At 45.9% G+C, this 21284-nt stretch overlaps 1 protein-coding gene across 4 annotated transcripts; it reads right to left on the reverse strand.

Moving 5' to 3' along the window:
- Window positions 1–239: 239 nt before the first annotated feature.
- On the reverse strand, window positions 240–20606 carry PRPSAP2 (phosphoribosyl pyrophosphate synthetase associated protein 2). 4 transcript variants are annotated; one of them, XM_061143635.1, is made up of 13 exons: window positions 20460–20594; window positions 16185–16421; window positions 15982–16076; window positions 15609–15759; window positions 14700–14752; window positions 14111–14177; window positions 12188–12360; window positions 10395–10510; window positions 7721–7776; window positions 6425–6573; window positions 5327–5397; window positions 4061–4207; window positions 240–983 (listed from the first exon to the last, which is right to left on the reverse strand). In XM_061143635.1, exons 4-13 carry the CDS (start codon window positions 15725–15727, stop codon window positions 825–827), a joined length of 1110 nt encoding a protein of 369 aa, XP_060999618.1. In that variant the 5' UTR covers window positions 15728–15759; window positions 15982–16076; window positions 16185–16421; window positions 20460–20594; the 3' UTR covers window positions 240–824. The 4 variants fall into 4 exon arrangements, with proteins under 4 accessions (XP_060999618.1, XP_060999619.1, XP_060999620.1 ...); XM_061143636.1 differs by having other exon boundaries at window positions 16185–16268; window positions 20460–20534; XM_061143637.1 differs by lacking the exon at window positions 16185–16421 and having other exon boundaries at window positions 20460–20595.
- Between the last annotated feature and the right edge of the window lie 678 nt (window positions 20607–21284).

Genomic DNA, 21284 nt, shown 5'->3' on the forward strand with positions numbered 1-21284 from the left:
AGGAGCAGAACAAAGCCACACCAAGATGCAGACGGCAGCTCATGCCGACTCCTGACCTGACCCCAGTGGCTCATGCTGGTGTCCCAACTCCTCTCCTGCTGCAGTCAAGTGACTATGCGTCATGAACGTGCAGGGCCCTGGACAAACAGAACAGGGAACATTACATCCCAAAGACACAACTACACCACCCAAAGTTGCAGAAATCCCCACAAGCTGACCAACACTTCAACATCCACACATGGATATTCAGCTTCCACTTTATTTTAGTTATAAAACCATTGCCAAAACACAAAATTAAAAAAAAACACACAAACACAGTATGTTTTTATTCCTTCTTTTGTTGCAGAAAATAAATAACCGTCACATATTCCATATGCTTGTCTATAAAAGCGTTTCTAAAAATGTAATTTACTGGATTTAACAGCATAATCTTTTTGGCTTTTCAACTGCAGTATCATACAGCAGATCATTTTATTTTACTAACTTTTTAAAAGCACTTGGGCTGCAGCAACTTTCGATAAAGGCCGTTTGTGAGCTTAAAAGTTTTTTCCAAGTTATTTTTTAAACGGTTAAACTGAATACAACCAGGTCTTAATTTATTCTATTTAGGAGGAGAATATAGTTTTTCTTTTATAAAAATTGCCCCTCAAACTCACAAACACCCAAATGGACATAAAAAGTGGGTCTGTCTTCATAGAAATTAACAAAAGGAAGGAACAAGACACAGACGGCCCCCGTGAAATGCATCCAGCCAGGCATGCGCCTCAGAGTACGGACGCTCACGACTCCAGTGTGGCCCTTGGAACTTTTTAAGAGAACAGTGTTCAGTCATCTAAACCTATGTTTCTGAAAAGGTAGGACATGGACTCCCCATTGTGAATCCGACGGATGGCTTCCGAGAGGGTCATGCTGATATCCACAGTTTTGATTTTGGGGCACTGGAGCTTCTGGATTTCATGTGGAATTGTATTGGTAACCACCACCTGCCAATCAAGAGGAAGAAAGGAGAGGTCGTAACACCAAGTAGCCTCCTGGATGGATATGAAAACGTGACACATTCTCACCCTTTTGAGGTCCTACTTCCAGGACTGGGGTCTACTCTGCCTTCAGTATGAGTTCAGTCAGTGTGAACACAACCTGCATCTTAGGTTAAGGTTTGTACCCACTGTGACAGCTATAGAGACACATGACAGCAAGTATGGGAAAGGACGTGAAGAAATTGGAAGCCTCATTCGCTGCTGGTGGGAATGCAAACTGATTCAGCTGTGTTGGAAAACAGCCTGGAGGTTCCTCAAATGGTTAAACATACAGTTACCGTGTGACCCAGCAATTCTTCTCCTAGGTAGACACCCAAGAGAAATGAAAACATCTCCATCTGAAAACCTGTTTCGTAATAGTGTTATTTACAATAGTCAAAAAAGAGGAAACAACCCAAATTATGAATAGAAAGCAAAATGTGCTACATCCAGGCAATGAAATACCATTAGGCAAAAATAATGAATGAAGTACTGACACCTGCTGCAACACGGGTGAACTTTCAAAACATTATGCTAGTGAAAGGAGCCAGACACCAAAGGCATGTATTATACGACTCCATTTATATGAGAAGGCCAGGTTAGGTAAACCTGTTAACAGAGACAGACAGCGGATTAGCAGCCACCTAAAGATGAGTGGGTTGAGAAGAAACGGAGGCAGACAACAGGTAAGGAGTTCCACTGTGGCAGCCTGAAAATGTTCTAAAAGTGGGGGTGGTAATGGCTGCACAGTTCTGTGAAAATACTGATGATTATTATATAATTTTTTAAAATGAATTTGTATTGGAGTATAGTTGACTTACGATGTGTTAGTTTCTGTTGTACAGCACAGTGAATCAATTATACATATGCACATATCCACTCCTTTTTAGCTGCTTTTCCATACATGGCATTACAGAGTACTGATGGGTAGAGTGCCCTGTGCTATACAGCAGGTCCTTGTTGATCATCTATTTTATACATCATAGTGTGTATATGTCAATCCAAATCTCCCAGTTTATCCCTCTCCCTCTGTCCCCCTTGGTGACCACAAGTTTGTTTTCTACATCTGTGACTATTTGTTTTGTAAATAGGCTCATTTGTACCATTTTTTAAAGACTCCACATATAAGCAATATATGACATTTGTCTTTCTAGTATACTTTAAATGGGTCAGTCATAAGGCATGTGAATTATAGACCTTCCTCCCACCTACCATCCAAGCTTTCACTTTACATGGTTTCAGTTACCCCCAGTCAATCTCGGTCTGAAAACATTACATGGAAGGTTCCAGGAATAAATAACCCAAACGTCTTAAATCGTGCAGAGAGCCGAGTAGTGTGAGGAAACCTCACACCGTGGTGCCCCATCTGGGAGGGGACTCATCCCTCTGTCCAGCAGACCCTATCCCGGCAGTGACTCACAGTGCCTGTGACCAGCGGACCCTTATTTGACTTAATAATGGCCCCAGACCACAAGAGCAGTGATACTGGCAATTCAGATACACCAAAGAGAAGCTGCTAAGTGTTTCCTTTAAGCAAAAAAGGCAAAAGTTCTCAGGGAAAGAAAAAAATTTTGTGCGCTGAGATTGTGAAGATCCCTGGTAAGAATGAATCATCCATCTGTGAAATTGTGTAGAAGGAAACAAACTCATGCTGGTTTTGCTGTTGTACCTCAAACCACAAAAGTTATGGCTACAGTGTGTGGTAAGTGCTTAGTTAAGACAAAAAAGGCATTAAATTTGCACAATAAGGTATGTTGTTATAATAGTTATATTTTATCATTAGTTATTGTTTATCTCCTACTGTGCCTAACAAACTTCATCACAGACTACACACAGGGTTCAGTACTATCCTGCACAGTTTTGGACATCCCCTGGCAGGCCAAGGAACCCATCCCCTGTGGATAAGTGGGGACTTTGGACTTCCCTTATGGCTCAGCTGGTAAAGAATCCTGCAATGTGGGAGACCTGGGTTTAATCCCTGGGTTGGGAAGATCCCCTGGAGAAGGGAAATGCTACCCACTCCAGTATTCTTGCCTGGAGAATTCCATGGTCCGTATAGTCCATGGGGTCACACACAGTCGGACACGACTGAGCGACTTTCACTTTCCAGTATATCTCAATAAAGCTGCTATTTTAAAAAGTTAAGATTTGATAAAACATCTAAAAAAGGAGAAACAAACATTTTTCAAAAGCTATAAATTAAAAAAAAACCTCAGCCTTCTTTAAAAGAAACAGAGGATGGGAATACTTCTCAAGTTATTATTTATAATACATATTTCCTATTTCAAAATAAGCCTCAAGACAGCTCATAACAAGAAAGTCCACACACGAGACTTGAATGGGACGGTCAGGGATCATGCCAAACCAGCACCAAGAATGCAATCACCTGGCCACCGTGAGGACTCGGACTGGCTCTCTGCCTGATCTTCCAGGAATGTACAGGAGACAGCATTTTTATTTCTTAAAAGATAATAAACATGTGATTCACACAATTGCTCTCCAGCCAGCCAGGCCCTGGGCCAAGGTGGACAGAGCACAGCAGGGATGCCTGCTTGGCTCACTTCACCAACCAGGCGCTGGGCCGCGGTGGACACAGCAGGGCAGGGACGCCTGCTCGGCTCACTTCAGCCAGGTGCCACAGGCAGGTACGAAGATGGCCAGCATGCCCTCCTCTCTGTCACATTACGGGTGTCTGTCAGGGGGAGCTGGGCCTCAGCATCAGGCAAATAGGGTCTGAACCCACGTGCACCTCATGGCTGCCCAACCTGAGGTCTCTGCATGTCTCTCACTCTCCCCACAGGAGTGTATCGGAGCTCAGGGTGGATGTGTGCCTGACCCCGGGCAGTACTTGCAGGCACTCCATTGATAGAAGTTACTAAAACTACCACCCACTGCTGCTGTCAGGAGCAGAGGCTACGGCCAGTGACCAACAAACAGCACTCATGCCAGGAATCCACTCTTAACTCTCCACCTGCTCTTGCGACCTCAGGACAGGGGCCCATGTACACCAGCAGCTGTGCCCACACGTGGCCCGGCTCTGTTACCTCATCGATGGCGGACTCCTCGATCAGTCGGGGGGCATCAGAGGACAGCAGGCCGTGGGTCGCCATCACAAAGATCTTATATGCACCCCTCTCCTTTAGGGTCTCCGCGGCAGCCAGGAAGCTGTCTACATCATCGATGATGTCATCCTGACATTACAGACGCAGCAAAAGACATGAGCACTTGTGCAAAGGTGAGTCTAGACTACAGGGAGAGAGGAGGGACTAAAGACATGTGCAGAGGTGAGTCTAGACCATGGGGAGAGAGGAGGGACTGAAGACATGCGCAAAGGTGAGTCTAGACCATGGGGAGAGGGGAGGGGCTAATTCTGCTGTGACATGCTCGCTGTCCACGGTGACCTGGTCCAGACAGCAAGGTCACTGGCTTCCGTGGTGTTCCCTCTGGGCCTCCCAGCTGGACAGTCATGACAGCTGTCACTTCACGGCCCCTGGGCCCTTGTCTCTCTGTCCCTACTCTCCAGAGCAATGCTCCACCAGGCAGGGGCTCCAGGAACACGCACCTGTACGTTCATGCCCAGTACGGCATCTGTTAGCAGATGCTTTGACTCCACCAGGTTCTTTCCCCTTTGGTGCTACTTTTCCTATTTTCCAAATTTTCTCCTAGGTGTATGGGAAATGGGGTCTTATATATATTTTTATAATGGAAAAACAATAATTACTATTAACAAAATACACAGTCTAGTGGTTTCTAATCTCACAGACTCCCAGTATGAGGTAATAGAAAATACATATGGTGGTTTCTGTCCCTGGATCCTGACAGCAGGCTTCTAAAGCACCTGTAGATGCCTCAGTAACGAGAGCACGACAAGAGTCTCTTGTCTTTACTAGGTGACTCTGGAGGGCTCCTGGGTGGGGCTGGTCCCAAAAAGACCAGGCCATGATGAGAAGCTCGGCATTTTCAGCCCCCTCAACTCCTCCAGAGAGAGGAGGGGGCTGGAAATGGAGTTAATGACCCTCTCACAGGGTTCAGGGAGCTTCTGGGAAGTTAAGTGTCTGCCTGGGTTCTGAGAGCTGTTCTAGGACATGTCTGAGTCCAAGGAGGGTCCTGGGAGTCATGTCGGACAGAAGTTGGAGGTTACCTAACAACTCCCAGTTTTTGGACCAAAGCAAACATTTAGCCTAAGACACCCACCAACTTAAGTGAGACTTACCTGGCCATAGCACGATCCCCAGCACAATTAACAAGGTGAGCTGACAAGCTAACGAGGGTAAATACGACAATCAGTAACACAGAAGAGGCACACATACCACAATGATGGCGATCCTTCCTCCCACATCACCAACAACTGTGATCGGGGGCTTTTCTTTAGGAATCAGCACTGGTCAGAAGAGAACACACACACAAGTTGCTGCATCTGATTTCCTGACATCCCTTTATCTGCCTAAAAGCAGAGCCCCCAAAAGAATTCAGTTGTCATAAATCCTGATCCAGGAACAACACAGAAGCCTGGCTCTCATCACCCAGACCAGAGGTCAGTGCCGCTCCTACACAGACATCGCCACACACGGTCCTGTCTCCCCTCGCCCTTTCCAAGAGCCATTCATCTTCCCATCAGTGCCCCTGCCCTACTCCCCTTCCCCTAAGCCCCAAATTCCAACCTTCTCCTAAAATCTGTCTTCTCTCTTGCTAATCTGTCTGTTGACAGTTTTATTTCACTGCAGCCTCCTGAGCAGTGAACCTAAAGAGGCTAGAGGAAAAGCTTTTTCTCCCTAAGAGACTCAAACAAAAGCAGTATTTTTTTCCCCATTGAAAAGGCGTTATTAAAGCTTGAAAGAAGTTTCTTAAAGACAAAAACAAACTTATGCACAACTCCAACAGCCAGTCACAACCACATTCCTCATGTTCCCTCCTGACCCAGGCAGAAGACAATGAATAAGACACTCTGCCTTATTCACACACATTCCTCAGGTTTTCTCTTGTTTCCAGTCAATTCTTTCAAAGGGCTGCATAATGAGTTGTGCTGATGCGACATTCTTCACCAAGGCCTCCCCTCTGAACTATTTACTTGTCTAGTATTTTGCATCAGAAATAACAGGACCATGAATAACTTGTGCACCTAAAGCTTTCTGCCCACATTAACCTCTGCTCTAGCACACACTACTGAGTGGACGAATGCGATCCCTGTTGGGCCACAAGTGAGTCTAAATTGGGCATGTTCATAGGTCTTGCTGGGACCAGACAGACCGCTGCTAAGAGGCCATCAGAGATGCATTTGTCACAGTCAGAAAAAGGTACCAGTTTTTGTCAACTTAAGAAACAAAAAGACAAGAAGTACTTCACATTCAATAAAGAAATTGAGTCAGCCTTAATGGCAAAGAGGAAGTGACCGGGGGCTGCGTGCTTACTGGGGATCTCCAGGCTGGGGTGGATGGCGGCTGCGCTCCTGACCATGGGCGGGGAGTGCCGCCCGTCCACCAGGTCGGACTCTGCGTCCTGTGCTTCCCCGTGAATCACCGCGATGCCCAGTCGCAGGCGCTCAGCGAAAGACTGAGCCCTAGGGAGAGCAGGAGATGGGTCACAGCCACGCAAAGTGGTTTCTGCTCATGTCTACAGAGAAGTATCACAGGAACTAAGAAAACGAAGTTTCCCAAGAGATTAGTAAAAAAAGGAGAATGAAACAACCTAAGTTTCTGGGAATCAAGGACAGAGTATGGAGAACCCACATGACACATGTCCCCCTGCGGGGCCTGTGGGTACGCAGCCAGCAAGTGAGCCTGTGTTATAGGCTAGTTCACCTCCCTGAAGCCTCTGCTTCCTCACTTGGAGCTATGCACTCTACCTGCTCACCTGGTTAACAGTGAGAACCAACACATGAGACAAAGCATGCTAACTACTCAGCAGAGTATGAAGGCTCAGATGACGGGGAGCATTTTTTAGCAATAAAGTATTTTTAGATGAAGGGATGTACGTTTGTAGTACATAACACTACTGCACACTGAATAGACTGTGGTATAGTGTAAACTTAACTTTATATGCACTGGGAGACCAAACGTCCAAGTGACTCACTTTACTGAGACACTGTTTTCTAGAACCCACACCACCCCCAGGGCATGTCTGTGTCTGACACCCTTTCAGTCAAACACAATTGCAGGTTCTGTACCCCCGTCTTATCAGTTACTCCAGTTACATGGAACTCTCAGCACTGCCCCATTTGCACAACTGCAATGTCTGAAAGTTTTGTAAAATGTCACTTTTTAACACATACCAATCAGTGGCTTCTTGGCTGGATAGAATTATCTGTTAATAAATTACTGAGTTCTCTGAATAAAAGGCAGTAAACAACCTCAAAATATATTCGCTGGTATCCCACCCCCCGCCCCCACCCCCCGCCGCTGGTATTTTAAATCACAGATGTGAAGATGAACCACCGGCAGCTACCCAAGTGCAGGACTAGGACTCTACAGTCCTGGACTGTTTCTGGTAGGAAATGTGACCGGCAGTCACAGACGGGGACTGGGACAAGGGAGGATGATGAATCATCACCTAATAAATGAAATCGGCAGACAGGCTGTACACTGTCAGTCCCCAGGTCAAAAAGCAAGGGCCAGAGTGGGAGCTGTTGCAATGGTACCCAGAACACTGGGATTCAATGGGCTGGACTCAGGTGTGGCTTTGCACAGCAGCTGTGAGCTCCCACCTACCTCTTGGCTGAGGCCGGAGACTTGGCCACGATGACTGCGTTCCTGTAGTCTGGGATCTGAGAAGAGGAGAGGCTGGGTGACTGCCATGTCTCAAAAGGCTGCTCACACCAGCTCCACAGTCAATAAAAAGCAACACCCCAACACACTCAGAAATGTCAGCTGGTCACATGAACATTTTCCAAAAAGAGAGAAAACTCAAAGTAAATTTCTTCTTTGGAAAATGAAGAAATGCTTACCTAAGAAAAAAAATTATCATCAAGGCATGAATCTCACAGACTTATTTTAAGAAAAAAGTAGAGTTAATCAGTAATAAGCTCATATCTAAGTGGCAGTAAAGATGTTTTTATAAAGTCAACAGGAAGTCCTCTCACGGACCCCTGTTACATGTAATTTCACAGCCCAAGGAGGATATTCACTGTACCTGAATCGAAGGCATTTGTCAACTTCTAAACAAGTGACTACTTAATGTAACTGTCACAGCCAATGAAGAAAGAAACCAAACTGCTAACAGAATCGGCCCAGCACTCTTTACAAAGATACTAAGAGCCTTTAAGAAAACAAGCAAATGTCTGTCTACATTGAAGCCTTTCACTCTAAGCATCTGAGTGATCTGGATGAAGATGACAACAACTGAAGAGACACCCAGTACCAACTCCTCAGAGTTCACAGGACAGAACTAGCAATGCTTTTCAGCTAAGCAGTAGTTTGCTGTTTCTGATTTCATCTGGGCAATATTTTCAAATCATGTGCTTAAAATCTAATCACTTCATTAAATTATGTTATTCCATTCAGATATATCCCCATTGATTTCTCACAATTATGCTAGATTGGTGAATTGGAACGTAAGCACTCACCACCATCTAGAATATTGCACAATGCCTAGCATGTGGAAAAAACTAAATAATCAATACTCAGTAAACAAACAAAACCCTGATGAATTTGAAGAAGGTTCTATTATAGATATACCTACTTGGATAAGATGTCTCTTCATTTGGTCCATCTATACACATAAATAGCACAAAATATTTTCATTTTCGCATGTTCCTCATCTTTCCTGGGAGTCTTTATGAACTGTTTTATGTACTTCCATGCCTCATGGAACATCATCAAACAGCACCAAACCCAACCAAGAGGAGAAATAACTAACGAAGGAACAGTTACTAAAGCAAAGAAAAGGAAACTTTAAAAGAAAGGATTTTTTAATAAAAACAGGTCTACTTTCTCCTTGGGACTCAAAACAGGAAATCATATGCATAAAGAAAGAACAAGTTGTTATGAAGGTGGAGTTCATTATGGTCAAAGTAAGAAGGTCAGCAGCTGGCTGGTTCAGGGGCAGGATGGACACGGTTGTAAGAAAATGTCAGCGAGAGCAAGCCATGGAATTTACCCACCAATTCAGTACAGGAAAAAGCAAAACTTGAACAAAACACAGTTAAATAACATATAGACTAGATACAAGATTTTCAATATCTAAAAGCTCCTGAAGAAAGAAATGAAAAATCCAAATTACAGAAAACAAAATTCGTAGGGGATGGAAAGGCCCCACTGAGCATCCAGTGAGATGTATGAAGATGGTTCATCTCACTGGATGCTGGTTCATGGGTCATAGATGTTCACGGACATGCCATGCAAAGATTTCAAAACCACAGCAAAAAGATAAAGCACTATCACATGGGGGAATTCTGTCCAAGTGCAGATTAATACAGCCCTTCAGACAATCTTAATTTTTGCAGTATTTAGTAAAATATTAAAAATGTAGATACTTTTCAATCATGATTCCACTTCCTAGTATATCTCGAAGAGCATTTGTTTAAGTACTGAGAAAAGCAGGTACTGCTTTTAGTACTGAAGTACTTTAAGTACTGAGAAAAGAATTTTCAGTGCAACATTATTTAAAAATTTTTTGAAAATAAAATATTTCACTTAAAAGAATGAAAAATTAAACCACCTAATATCCAGCCAGGAGGGAAATGGATGAAAAACCTGTGGCTCTTTTAACTTGTGCTATTAACACCTAAACAGGCAACTACTTACATTTAAATTAACTAAACTCAAATGAAATCAAGGATTCCATTCTCTAGTCACACTGGGCAGTTCAGCTGCCATTCTGAAGGCAGAGTAAACATTTTCACTGGCATAGAAAGTACTATCCATTACAGTTGGTCTGAACTTTGGAATACTGTGTAACAATCATGAAGAAAGAGGTAATCCTATTTATCTGAACATGGAAAGACCACCAGTTCAGGAAAGGAAAGAAAGTTACATAACAACAGGAAAAGAAAGAAAGTTTCAGAACAACACAAACAATATATCAACTCCTTTTTTTTCCCCCCATACAAATCAATATCTGCAACTATGTGTATATTGTAGAGGGAGAGAAGGTAAATTCAGAAGGCACTAAGAGGATTCAGGATTCAGAACAGTCCCCAGGCTGGAGCTAGGGAGTGCCCTGCAGAGGGTCCAGCCCAGGCTGGTGATTCTAGGCACCTGAGGTCCAAGAGAAAAAAGAGCAACTTTCAGAGCTCCACAGATGAAGAGTTTCAAGTACACCAGTTATATTCATAAAGTCAACTTTAAGCAGAACACGTCAATGTTAATCCTTCATCGAGCCCAAGGAGATGGAGATGCATGTTTCAGCCTTAAATAGAAGGTTGAGAAGTCTGAGCTAACTCACCTCCTCCTGAATGTATTGTAAGAGGAAGGGAGATGCTCTCAAGTTGTCAACAGGAATATTGAAGAAGCCCTGGATTTCCTTCTGGTGTAAATCCATAGTAATGAGGTGAGTCAGACCTTTGAAAACAAAGCAGACACACACACAGAGGTTGTTTCATGACCAGTTGCACTGTATGAATAAGCACTATATAAAACAAGATACTATATGGAATAAATTACTGTCTAAAATTACTCTCTCATCAAAAACTCAGCATCTTTATTCCTCAGATTCTTAGTACAATGAGATTATGAGATAATAGAAAATATAAATGCTGGTCTCTGCCCCCAGGACAGAACTCCTAACCCCTTGTCACTCCCTCAGTGCTAAGAGCACCGGGAGTATCTCTTGTTGTCACATCTGGTTTGTGACCCCATCTCTGACACAGAGCTCCTGAAAGCTCTGGAGACAGGCTCTTGGACGTGGCTGGTCACCTTGACGGGAAGCTTGTCATTACCAGGCTCCCCGCCCCTACTGTCCAGAGACGGGGAGGGACTGGACATAGAGCTGATGAATGACCACGCCTCCCTGAGGCCCCAAGAGCAAGGGCTCTGGGGAGTATCCGGGTGGTGAACATGGGGATGCCCCCTCTCCTAAGCAGGTGGGAACCTGGGCTTTCCCCCCTCAGAAGGAAAAGACTGGTGATTCTCCTTACAGAGAGATGCACGGTTTTCACACCAATTTAAAAGAGACAAAATCACAGCAATGAAGAAACGCCTCTGATAATTCTATGAGAGAGATTCCCTCTCCCTGAAGTTGTGTCAGTAGGCGTGATAAAGCCAGATTAAGACATAATATCTTCAGATATTAAGATAAACCTCACATGCCTGTAACTGGGAAAAATGAAGAATCTTCATCCCACTGGCTCCTTGAAGGATATTTGAAATGGAAATACTTACATACACATACACATACATACATATAATTCAATTGGAAAAATTTTATAAAGCAAAATTTGCCCAAAAGAGCAAGAAAGCCTGGTGGCCCATCATGAGCAAGACTAGGAGGGCAGGGGACCTTCTTGGGAGCTCGATGGCCCATCTGCTCCCTTCAGCAAAGTTCTCAACAGGGTGTGCCTGGAGGTCACTGGGGTTCAGGTCTGGTCATTTTCTGTTTTGGTTTTGTCTTCTTTGAAATGCTACAGGAGAAATTTATTCTGCATTAAGTGTGTTAAAAGGTAGTGATATGGGGACTTCTTATTCTTTTCTGTCTGTGCAACTCTGTGATGTGTGCCTTCTATGGTCATATACACAAGTACACATTTGTGTGCGTGTGCACACACACACACACAGAGTAACAACTCTGAAATTATTTAGAAACAAGAGGAGACACTTAGGATGTTACTGAAAAATGCACAACACAAAATAACACATAGGGTTTGCAAAATATGCCAAGCTGTCCTGGGAAAGAGAAGAGGTGAAAATAAAGAGAGTTGCTGTGTTAGAGTAGCTGATTCCAATGCCTTTTCTACTTTAAAAACGGCCTCAATAGGACTGCCACCTGCCATTTCAACTTTTTAATCTTTTAAACAAAGAATTTAGGAAAAAATAAGTTGTCCTCATGAGGTTTGTGTTCAGAGAGTTTGGACCAGGAGCAAACTGTGAGCATGGGCGTCTGTTATAGATTCACCATCTGGAAGCTACATCACTCTGGGCGCTCTGTCCAATGCTCTGAGTCAGTGAAGATGAGGCTTTACGATTCCTCAGGTAAAAATGCAACTCCCAGACCCCCATCAACCATCAATGCCGGCCCCTCACCAGCTTTGCACATCATGGAGGCTAGCAGCTTGGAAACGATGGAGCCCCTCTTTCTCATCTTGCACTGCTTGCTGTAGGGGAAGTAGGGGACCACGCCGATGATGCTCTTGGCACAGGAGGTCTTACAGGCGTACACCATGATCAGGAGCTCCATGATGGTGGTATTCACATCCCTGCAACCCAAGGGCGAAGACCAGCAGGGAGGGTGTCAGACTTGCCACGACCTTTCTCAGTCCCAGCTAAGCATCAGCAACATGCCATGCTCGCCTTGGCCAAGACAGGCTCCAGACACACAGAAGAGACAAACACCACTCTTCTCAGGCCTCCATCAGTAGCCCCCACGCTGCCTCTCTGCCATGACTCTACCTCCTTTCCCACCAAGAACAGCACTGTTCACTCCAGTTTACTCAGGACAGAGCCCCAGAGGCATCCTTAGCTGCCCTCCTGTCCAGACACAGGCAGCATCTCACACTCCAGCGCTGCCCAGGCCAAGGCCCACCTCCCCAAGGGACGGCAACAGCTGCACCCACACACTCCCCGCCCCCTCCCCCTGTGCCTGGCAGTCTGTCTGCCGCCCCTCTCTGCATAGCACCTGGCTGATCTTAGAGTCACGGTCAGAACACAGACTCTCTGCCCAGGACCCAGGGATGGTTTCCTACTCAGCCTGTGGCAGATGCCTGAGGCCCCACCGGGCTCCTGAGGCCCCTTCCCCACTCCCTCTCTGCACCCTACTCCTTCTCCATGCCCCTCCATGCCAGTCCTCACGCCACCTGAGGGCCCTCCGTCCAGGGCCCCCCATTCCTGCCTGGAATGACCTCCTCGCCAGCTGGCACTGGCTTCCAGTGTTTGTCAGAGGTCACCCACCGATCCACCCTCACTCCAGCCTCCTGCCACCGTCACGCCAGTTTCCCTGCACACTGTGCTGGTTTTCCCCACAGACCTTGTCACCTCCTGACAAACTGGATAATCTACTTGTTCATTATGTCACTTGCATGTCACAGAACACAGGTTCCATGAAGATCAGGATCTGTGATGCATTCTAATCTTTCACACCTCTTGCACACCTGACACATGTTTCTGAAAAAGTGAGTGCATGAAAGAGCAATGGGAAGCCTGGAGATTTCGGGTGAGCAGGTTCTCTGGATTACAGAAAACTTAAGTCAATGGACATAATTTTCTTCACTTAAACATTTTCTTAAACTTTTAGTAAAAAGAGGCACTTATTTTACATATAAATGTACATTTAGCATGCAGCAATTTTTGGAATCTCTAGGCTAAAAACTGATGTACTATACAAACTCATTTCTAGACATTATTAAAAACTGCTGAGTTAAAATTTTCATCTAAGAGCCTTCAGGGACATGTGTAGACAGAGTGGCGTTTGATAAAGGAATGGTGCAGACACCTCACTGCACTGAATCTTCTACCCTAGTGCACAGGCCTGTGACTCGACAATTTCTAGAACACACAGCTCCCAGAAGTCACGGCAGACAGAGACATACCTGCCTTCACTACCGTCTCTCTTCTCCTTTAACTTACGTGGCAGGACAGCACATAGTGATCACATTTAAATTATCTGCAGGAAAAGCTTTAAGAACCCCAACTAAGTGAACACCTCTCCTGCTGCATGTTCTCTTTGGGAACTAGTAGAGCTTCCCTATAAGCTCTATGAGACTCTGGCTCCTGACAGTGAACGTCACAGGTGCTCACTGTCCCATGCCTCTCCCCCAGTGTGCAGCTATTCCCACACAGAAAGGACACAGGAAAGTCAGCAGCTATGTCAGAAAGATCAGTTGAGTAAGATCAGGTTAGTTTTAAAACAATCTTAGCCCTTCTTGTCTGGGTAACTCTTATTATGCTAGACATTCAAGCCCAAACAGAGACCCAGAAAGCAACAACATTTCTGGTGGATAAGCTACTCACTTTGAAACAGTCTGAATGATGAAAACATCTTTTCCCCTCACAGATTCTTGAATTTGTACTCTTGTTTCTGACAGGAAAAGGGGAAATGAGAAGAAGGGTGAACAAGGCACATCATTTTTAAAAAACCCACAGGAAAATCTGCACCATTCCCCAAGGTTATAAACTATGGAAACTGGAAGTGTTACAAACTCACTACAAGGCTTTAGGTTCCATGGAGGATAATGAACACACTGTGATTAACACACTTTGAAAATGCCACCTGACACCAGGGCCACACCAGACACATGCACTCTGCCTCAGGGGACAGATTCAACCCAGGCCAAGCTCATGCTTCCGTCAGCTGACAGCAACTGCCTTCGGGTGAGGTCTGAGGATGAGCCTCTAAGTCCCCAGCTGTGACCGGCCCCAGATTCTCTATGTAGCTGGTATTAGTGGGAGTGGGAACACCATGATGGCCCACCCCTGTCTGCCTTCCTACAGACAGAACTCACTGGACACTAAGGCTGACTGCTCAGTCACGGAGGGTGAGGGCCGGGCTGGAATGGCAGGTACCACAAAAAAGCCATCACAAGGGAACAGGATCACTCACCTCGGTCAGGCTCCTGATAAACCTGCACCTTGCCCATCTCCACCCCCAGCCGCCTAGAGAAGAGAAAGAGGGAAAAAGCGGAAACAGTAATAAAACAGATACATCTTTACTATTAAGATGATTTAGAAATTGATGAAAATAAAACAAATTTTAAAAATAGAGATATTGCTATTATAAAATTTAAAGTGGATCTCAAATTGTTTGGTCACCTAGCCCATCACACCTCCACCCTACACCTACCCAGTCCTGGGGCTCCCTGCACTCCAGTCACATTCCTGCTGTCCCCTTTCTGCCTGGAGGGCTCTGCCCCAACTCCTACTTGCTGCCATTTCCTGTTTCTCAATTCACATTCCACCCACAGGTTTACAGGCACTTGAGCACCTGAGCTAAGGTGGTACGACCTGCCCCATCTCTGATTTTCCTGCGCAGATCACTACCTGAAGTTATCCTGTTTGTGTGTTTGTTGACTTCCTCCTTGACTGGCGCCTCCACTAAAGAAGGAAGGATTCTGACCGGCTTGTTCACTGTTATACCCCAGTATCTAGATCAAAGTATAGTACACAGCAGGGGTTCAATATTTATTTAATAAGTTACTAAAATTATACTGAATTGTAACCTGTGAACTACCTTCATATAGTATAGACACTTCATTGTTCTCTGTACTCAAAGAGCTCTATACAAATGTAGCAGCTCACACCATAGCTGGTACTCAGGAGTCCCTGGTAAATGTCTCCTGAATCCATGTGTAGGAGTGATGACAGTTTACAAAAGGTGAACCCTGAGTGCACGGATGACATGCAGATTCACTGTAAAATGTTCGCTGTCAAAGTTAACACCAGCGCCAATATGAATATCAAACGTAAACCACCACTGAACAAGCACAGACTTTAACAGTGTGATTATACTCACTCAGCGATCTTCTTTGAAAGCTCCATACATGATGAATTCGAATTTGCTGAAAACAACACCAGACCCCCTTTGGTTATGTTCATCTTGGCTTCTGATTCAGGTGGCGCCACACAAAACATCAAAACCTTCTTGGTTTTCCAATTCTCAGCGCCTAGAAAGATACCAAATATGTTAAAAACTGTCATATGAGATGAAATACACCTGAGTATTTTTGAACAGCAAATGAGCTGAAGGAAATTAGTTTTTACCACAATAGAGTCTTTCACATTGAACGGGTATATGGACAAGCAGGGAGTCTATTTGAATTTATGGAAAGATGTCATCATACGACTCAATTATTTTCTTGACTACTGGGAATAAATGATAAACTTACAAGAAAGGTGGAGCTGAAGAGCTCAGTGTTTTACTGTTTGCTGCTTAAAGTCAATTACGACAACCTCCTTTTAGTTTCTGACAACAAAATTCCTCCTGGATTAACACACAGAAAAATGGCAGAGCCATTAGCAAGGACAAGAACTGACTGATCCTTAAACAATGAATAAATAACCCATCCACACCCAGCTTTCCCTGTAATACCTGTTTACCACAAACCCCCTCCTCGGCCTTGCAGCTGTCCTGGGTCCTGTCTAAGCCTGACCAGGTCATCGGCACTTTCCTCAACTGGAACACAAGGTTGAGCAGATTACAATAATCTTGAAGGAAAGTGACTCAGCCACATAACTGACCAGCAGCAAGGCACACAGAAAGACCCTGGCCTAGAAGCCTTCAGAGTCATCCACATGTTCCTCCTCCTTCCACTCTGGGGCGAGTATCCTGATGGAGAAAGGCAGGCAGAGGACTGGGTGCAGGATCAGCAGTCCAGGAGGCCTGGGGGGATGGAGGAGTCTTCCGAGCAAGCCGGCCACATTAACGCAGCCGTTATGTTTATTCGGCTGGCTCTTGGAAGGCTGGTAGAGGGAGCAAAAGCCTGGAGTCCATATCTTGTTATTCTTAAATTTTAATTACACAAGTACGTTCTTGTAAAAAACTGAAACATGAGAGTTTAGACTAATGTCACCAGCTCTGATCCGATCCCAGGCTCCTCCCACCTACCTCCCTGGAAGAGACAAGTTCTTATTACTGGTTTGATACAGATACCATCGGGCTGTTTACACATTCACACATGTGATCCCCATTAAAAAAAAATGTATAAAAATTCATCTGTAACATAAAAAGGGACCATCATACATATCTATCTCTAATCTGCTTTATTTTGAAACAATATATTTGAGAACCCAAGCAGAAAGGAGAGACCCACTGTGCACTTTTTAACCGTTGCCAGGGCTCCCTGGTGCAGCCAGGTCACCAACCCAAACAGGCCTCCCTGTGCACGCATCTTCCTCTGCAGCAACTGCCAGGGGGCACGGGTGGGTGACTCATGGTCCCACAAGCAGGCTAGGAGAAAACACTTCTTCAGAGGCCTTTCACAGTGGGAAACGTGGGCCATCCCACTGGACTTGGCCTATTAATTACAAAGAGAAACATGAACAACTGGCCAAAGCCCTAAGGAGACCAAGAAGGACCACTGGTATGTATACTGGAAAGTGGCTTTGGAGCAGGGATGAGCAAGGTACATGCAGGCCAAAACAGGTTATTCCTGTAAATAAAACTATACTGGAACACAGCCAAGCTCACTGTTTACAAACTGTCTATGGATGCAATGGTAGAGTTAGGTGTGGGCTACAAAACCTAAAATATTACCTGGCCCTCTACAGAAAATGCATGCCGACCCAGCTTTACAGCATAGCGTCTGGGCAAGGGGGCTGGTGCAAGTGAAAGAAAGAATACTATTTAACCCTCAACACTCATAATTGGAGGAGATCCTGGTTGTCTTCTAACACCACCTCTCAACCCCTCTATGGCTGTGTTTAGGAACAGACCTCTGTTCCTAAACAAAATACAGCTCATTTTCCTGTAGTTATGAACACAAGCTTTAGAGTCAACCCAGGTTTGCATCTTAGCTCCTATTTGCCCTCAACTTACTGCAAAATCTCACATAAACTAACCTCTCGCACCCTCATCCATGCCACTGTGAATACTGACCTTACAGGGTCACTGTAAGATTAGCTCCTGTACAGCACTTAACACACTGCCCCACATACAGGATACCCTTGGTAAATTGAAGCTACGAGGAGTCAGCTCGTAATATTTTCCCTATCTACTGAACAAGCACGTAATATGCACAGGGGTGGCAACCTTTTTACATCCCCCAGTCTTCAAATAAGAAGCTTCTTAAAGGAAAACGGTGTTCCTGAGTGGACGTTTAACACTAAGAATCAGTGTCTGAGGAGAAGGAAGAGTCCTCAGAAGTAACTCAGTCCATCTCTAGAACTCCTACCAATGAGCCACTCCAGACACCTGAACAGTCTGGACCCAATGCCCACACCCTGAGGGATATCCCAGCCATTCCAAATCCTTCCTCAGAATACACAATGATTACTTTCCTGGCAGCTGCCACCTCTGGGCCTTGTCCCTTCCTTGAAGGTTTATGGGAAACCTCAAATTCTTTCTCCCCTCGGCAGTCCTCAGCCTATCTCAAGATGGCGCTCTTGGCCTGGGCCTGGCATTACTGATCATGGTTTAAGTCCTTCATCACTGACCATGCTCTCTAGGGTTCCAGTCCAGGCAGAAGGTTTCAATAGTCAAAACCTAAGACCCCAACATGCCACAGGCAGGGAGAGTGTTTGGGAACAAGTATCAGTACAGCCATGTTCTGCGACTGTCCATTTCAAGAGCTTGTCAAACAACAGAACTAGCTGCTAGTTTCAGTTCTCCTTTTCCTGTTGTAAACTCAAATTGTGTTCTTTTCCAAGCTTCAGGAAGAGTTTTAAAGAAAATCCTCAGAAGCAAGATAATCACTGGGATGGGAGGGCAGAAAGTTCATTAGCACAAGGTTTTAGTGTGAACACAGTGTAAAGACAACATTCCTATTTCTCGCCCCATAAACTTCATTCACCCTTACATTTATCCTAAATTAACTCTGGAATGTGTGAGAATTATATATAACACATGAAAACACGCCCTTTCCATAGAATCTCAGCACTTCACACAAAGTGGGTCATACTTCTCTTTGAATGAGATGGGGCAATCTGTTCAAAGTCTCATGAACCAAACCTCACTGAAAGACCACTTGCTCTGTAAGTACTAGCAGTCATCATAAAAAAACTCATCCACACCTCAGACGAGAAAGGTGTCACACACCTGGCATCAAGGTGTGTAAACACCCTCCATCTGAAGACAGCTGGAGTTGCAGTGTGAAGAGCCAATTTGTCTCCCCAGTTACCAGCTACCCGTTCTTGGCTTTCCCCTCTGGACAAGAGATAGAAGCCTGCTAAAGACAGCTTCCCCAGCAGAATTTAAGGATCAGGACAGCAGAGACTTCTTCCCACTATGCTCTTCTCTGCTGTGTACCCAGGGCCTAGAACAGCACCTGGCAGAGGGAGAGGCTCAGTACACGTCTGTCAGATAACATATGTTGGTCGAATAAAGCCTGACCTCATTGAGCTGCACTAATTAACACAAAGAGTTGAAAGCAGTTTGCAAGCTCAAAGGTGCCATAAAGAATTATTATTTTTATTCTGATGTTCTTCACATTTTGGGGATGTGAATTCTAAAAGAATCACAAGGGTAAAGCCTAGATGTAATTAAGCCCCCATGCCTCTGGGATCCCAGGCACTCTGCTGTCTCTCCATCAGAATGTTTTCTTTCAGCTAAATACCATTTTCTGAGTGCTCTGAATTCTTATGACAACCCAGTAAAGCAGGTATTACACTACAAGTCGACCCCTTTCAGACACAGTGCTGGGGGCGGCTTGGAGATGAAGACACTTCCTCCAGGTGGCCCTCCTGGAAGCAGCAGACACCAGGTCAGCTTCAGCTTGTCTCCCAAAACCAAGGAGGGTGACCAAACACCCCGCATTACAGGGGGGGAAGACCTGACAAACACCAGGTTATAAAAATGTCTGTAGTAAACACCCCTTGTTTGGAGAACAATTTATATCACGTGCCAAAGAAAGAACACATGACTCAGTATTTCCCCTTTGGAGAATTTATTGTAGGGAAAGAAGGAAAAAGCTCAATGATGGCCACTGCATGGTTTTTCTAAGAGGATGACCATGAACATATGGAAAAGTTACATAATGGGGGTAATTAAGTAAAACTCTGAATATACATTCAACATAATAAAAAATATCCCAGTAAATATCCCAGACTGTGTGAAAGTGCGTGTTAAGCGGGTACAAGCGGAACTGGGTGATAAGAGCAATGGACCAAGTCGGGACAGGAATAGGGAGGAGACGGGCAGGATTTTGTGGGGTTCAATAACGTGGGCGAATCACTTATACTTGTGTACGGAACATCTTCACACATGAGAAATCACACTTTCTCACTCCAAATCTCCATCCCGAATTTCCTACTCCTTGCAAAAGCTACACACCCAAACCGCGGCAGTGTCAATAAAAGGGGGAAAAATCCGCACCATCACTGTGCAGTCGGGGTGGGGGTGAGGGGCCCTGAACAGCAGAAGCCTGCCTCGCAGCCACATCCCCGCCGCCCTCGGGCTCTGAGGGCCGGCCGAGGAAGAAAGCATCTTTCCGGGCGACAGAGGCCGGCCCGGTACCGCGCTTCCGCCCGCGGCCGCAGGTCCCAGACCAGCCGGACCGGCCTCGCGCCAGGCCCGCGGACCCCGACAGATCGGACCGCGCTGTGGGCGGCACGCGGCCGGCCCCCACCGAGCCCCCCGCCCCTGTACCTGCGCCTCACAGGCCCGGCCCGCCGGCCGCGCCACCACCGTCGCCGGCTCCCGCCCGCCTACCTGGCCCCGACCCCAGCCCCGGCCCCGCCGCAGCTTCCGCTGCCGAAGGAGGAGAGCGCCGGTCACCAGGCAGCCTGTCCAGGAGCAAAATGGCGACTCGGAGCCCGAGAACGGCGTCCGCGGCGACAGCGAGGCCTGGGGGCGGGGCCACGTGGGCGGGGCCTCAGGAGAGACCCTCTGCGGGGGCGGGGCCCACAGAGGGGAGGGGCGGGGCCTTCGAGTCCAGCAGGAAGGTGCTAGGCCGGACAAGGGGGCGGGGCGAGGTAGTGAGAGGGGCGGGGCCGACTGGAGGGGTGGGGCCGGGTTAGGCGAGGGGCGGGGCAGAGCCTCCAGTACCAGAGGAAGGCGATCATCACCGACAGGTGAAAGCGAGTGCGGACTTTGCTGTTTGGAATTACAAATATCTGGGTTCAAGTCTTTATTGGCCTGTAACCTTGGGCATCTATTTCTGCTTTATCGACTATGCCAAAGCCTTTGACTGTGTGGATCACAATAAACTGTGGAAAATTCTGAAAGAGATGGGAATACCAGACCACCTGACCTGCCTCTTGAGAAACCTATATGCAGGTCAGGAAGCAACAGTTAGAACTGGACATGGAACAACAGACTGGTTCCAAATAGGAAAAGGAGTACGTCAAGGCTGTATATTGTCGCCCTGCTTATTTAACTTATATGCAGAGTACATCATGAGAAACGTTGGGCTGGACGAAGCACAAGCTGGAATCAAGATTTCCAGGAGAAATATCAATAACCTCAGATATGCAGATGACACCAGCCTTTTGGCAGAAAGTGAAGAACTAAAGAACCTCTTGATGAAAGTGAAAG

The sequence above is a fragment of the Dama dama genome, chromosome 5 (assembly GCF_033118175.1).
Source record: "Dama dama isolate Ldn47 chromosome 5, ASM3311817v1, whole genome shotgun sequence".
Classification (NCBI taxonomy): Eukaryota; Metazoa; Chordata; class Mammalia; order Artiodactyla; family Cervidae; genus Dama; species Dama dama.

What these genes read in the sequence shown, in the direction of transcription:
- PRPSAP2 (XM_061143639.1), bottom strand. Translation starts at nt 15,727, where the DNA reads ATGTTTTGTGTGGCGCCACCTGAATCAGAAGCCAAGATGAACATAACC. An exon ending in TACAATACATTCAGGAGGAG is followed by an intron (nt 7,777 to 10,394) that starts GTGAGTTAGCTC and finishes TCCTCTTCTCAG; the next exon opens with ATCCCAGACTACAGGAACGC. An exon ending in CCCCAGCCTGGAGATCCCCA is followed by an intron (nt 5,398 to 6,424) that starts GTAAGCACGCAG and finishes TCTTCTGACCAG; the next exon opens with TGCTGATTCCTAAAGAAAAG.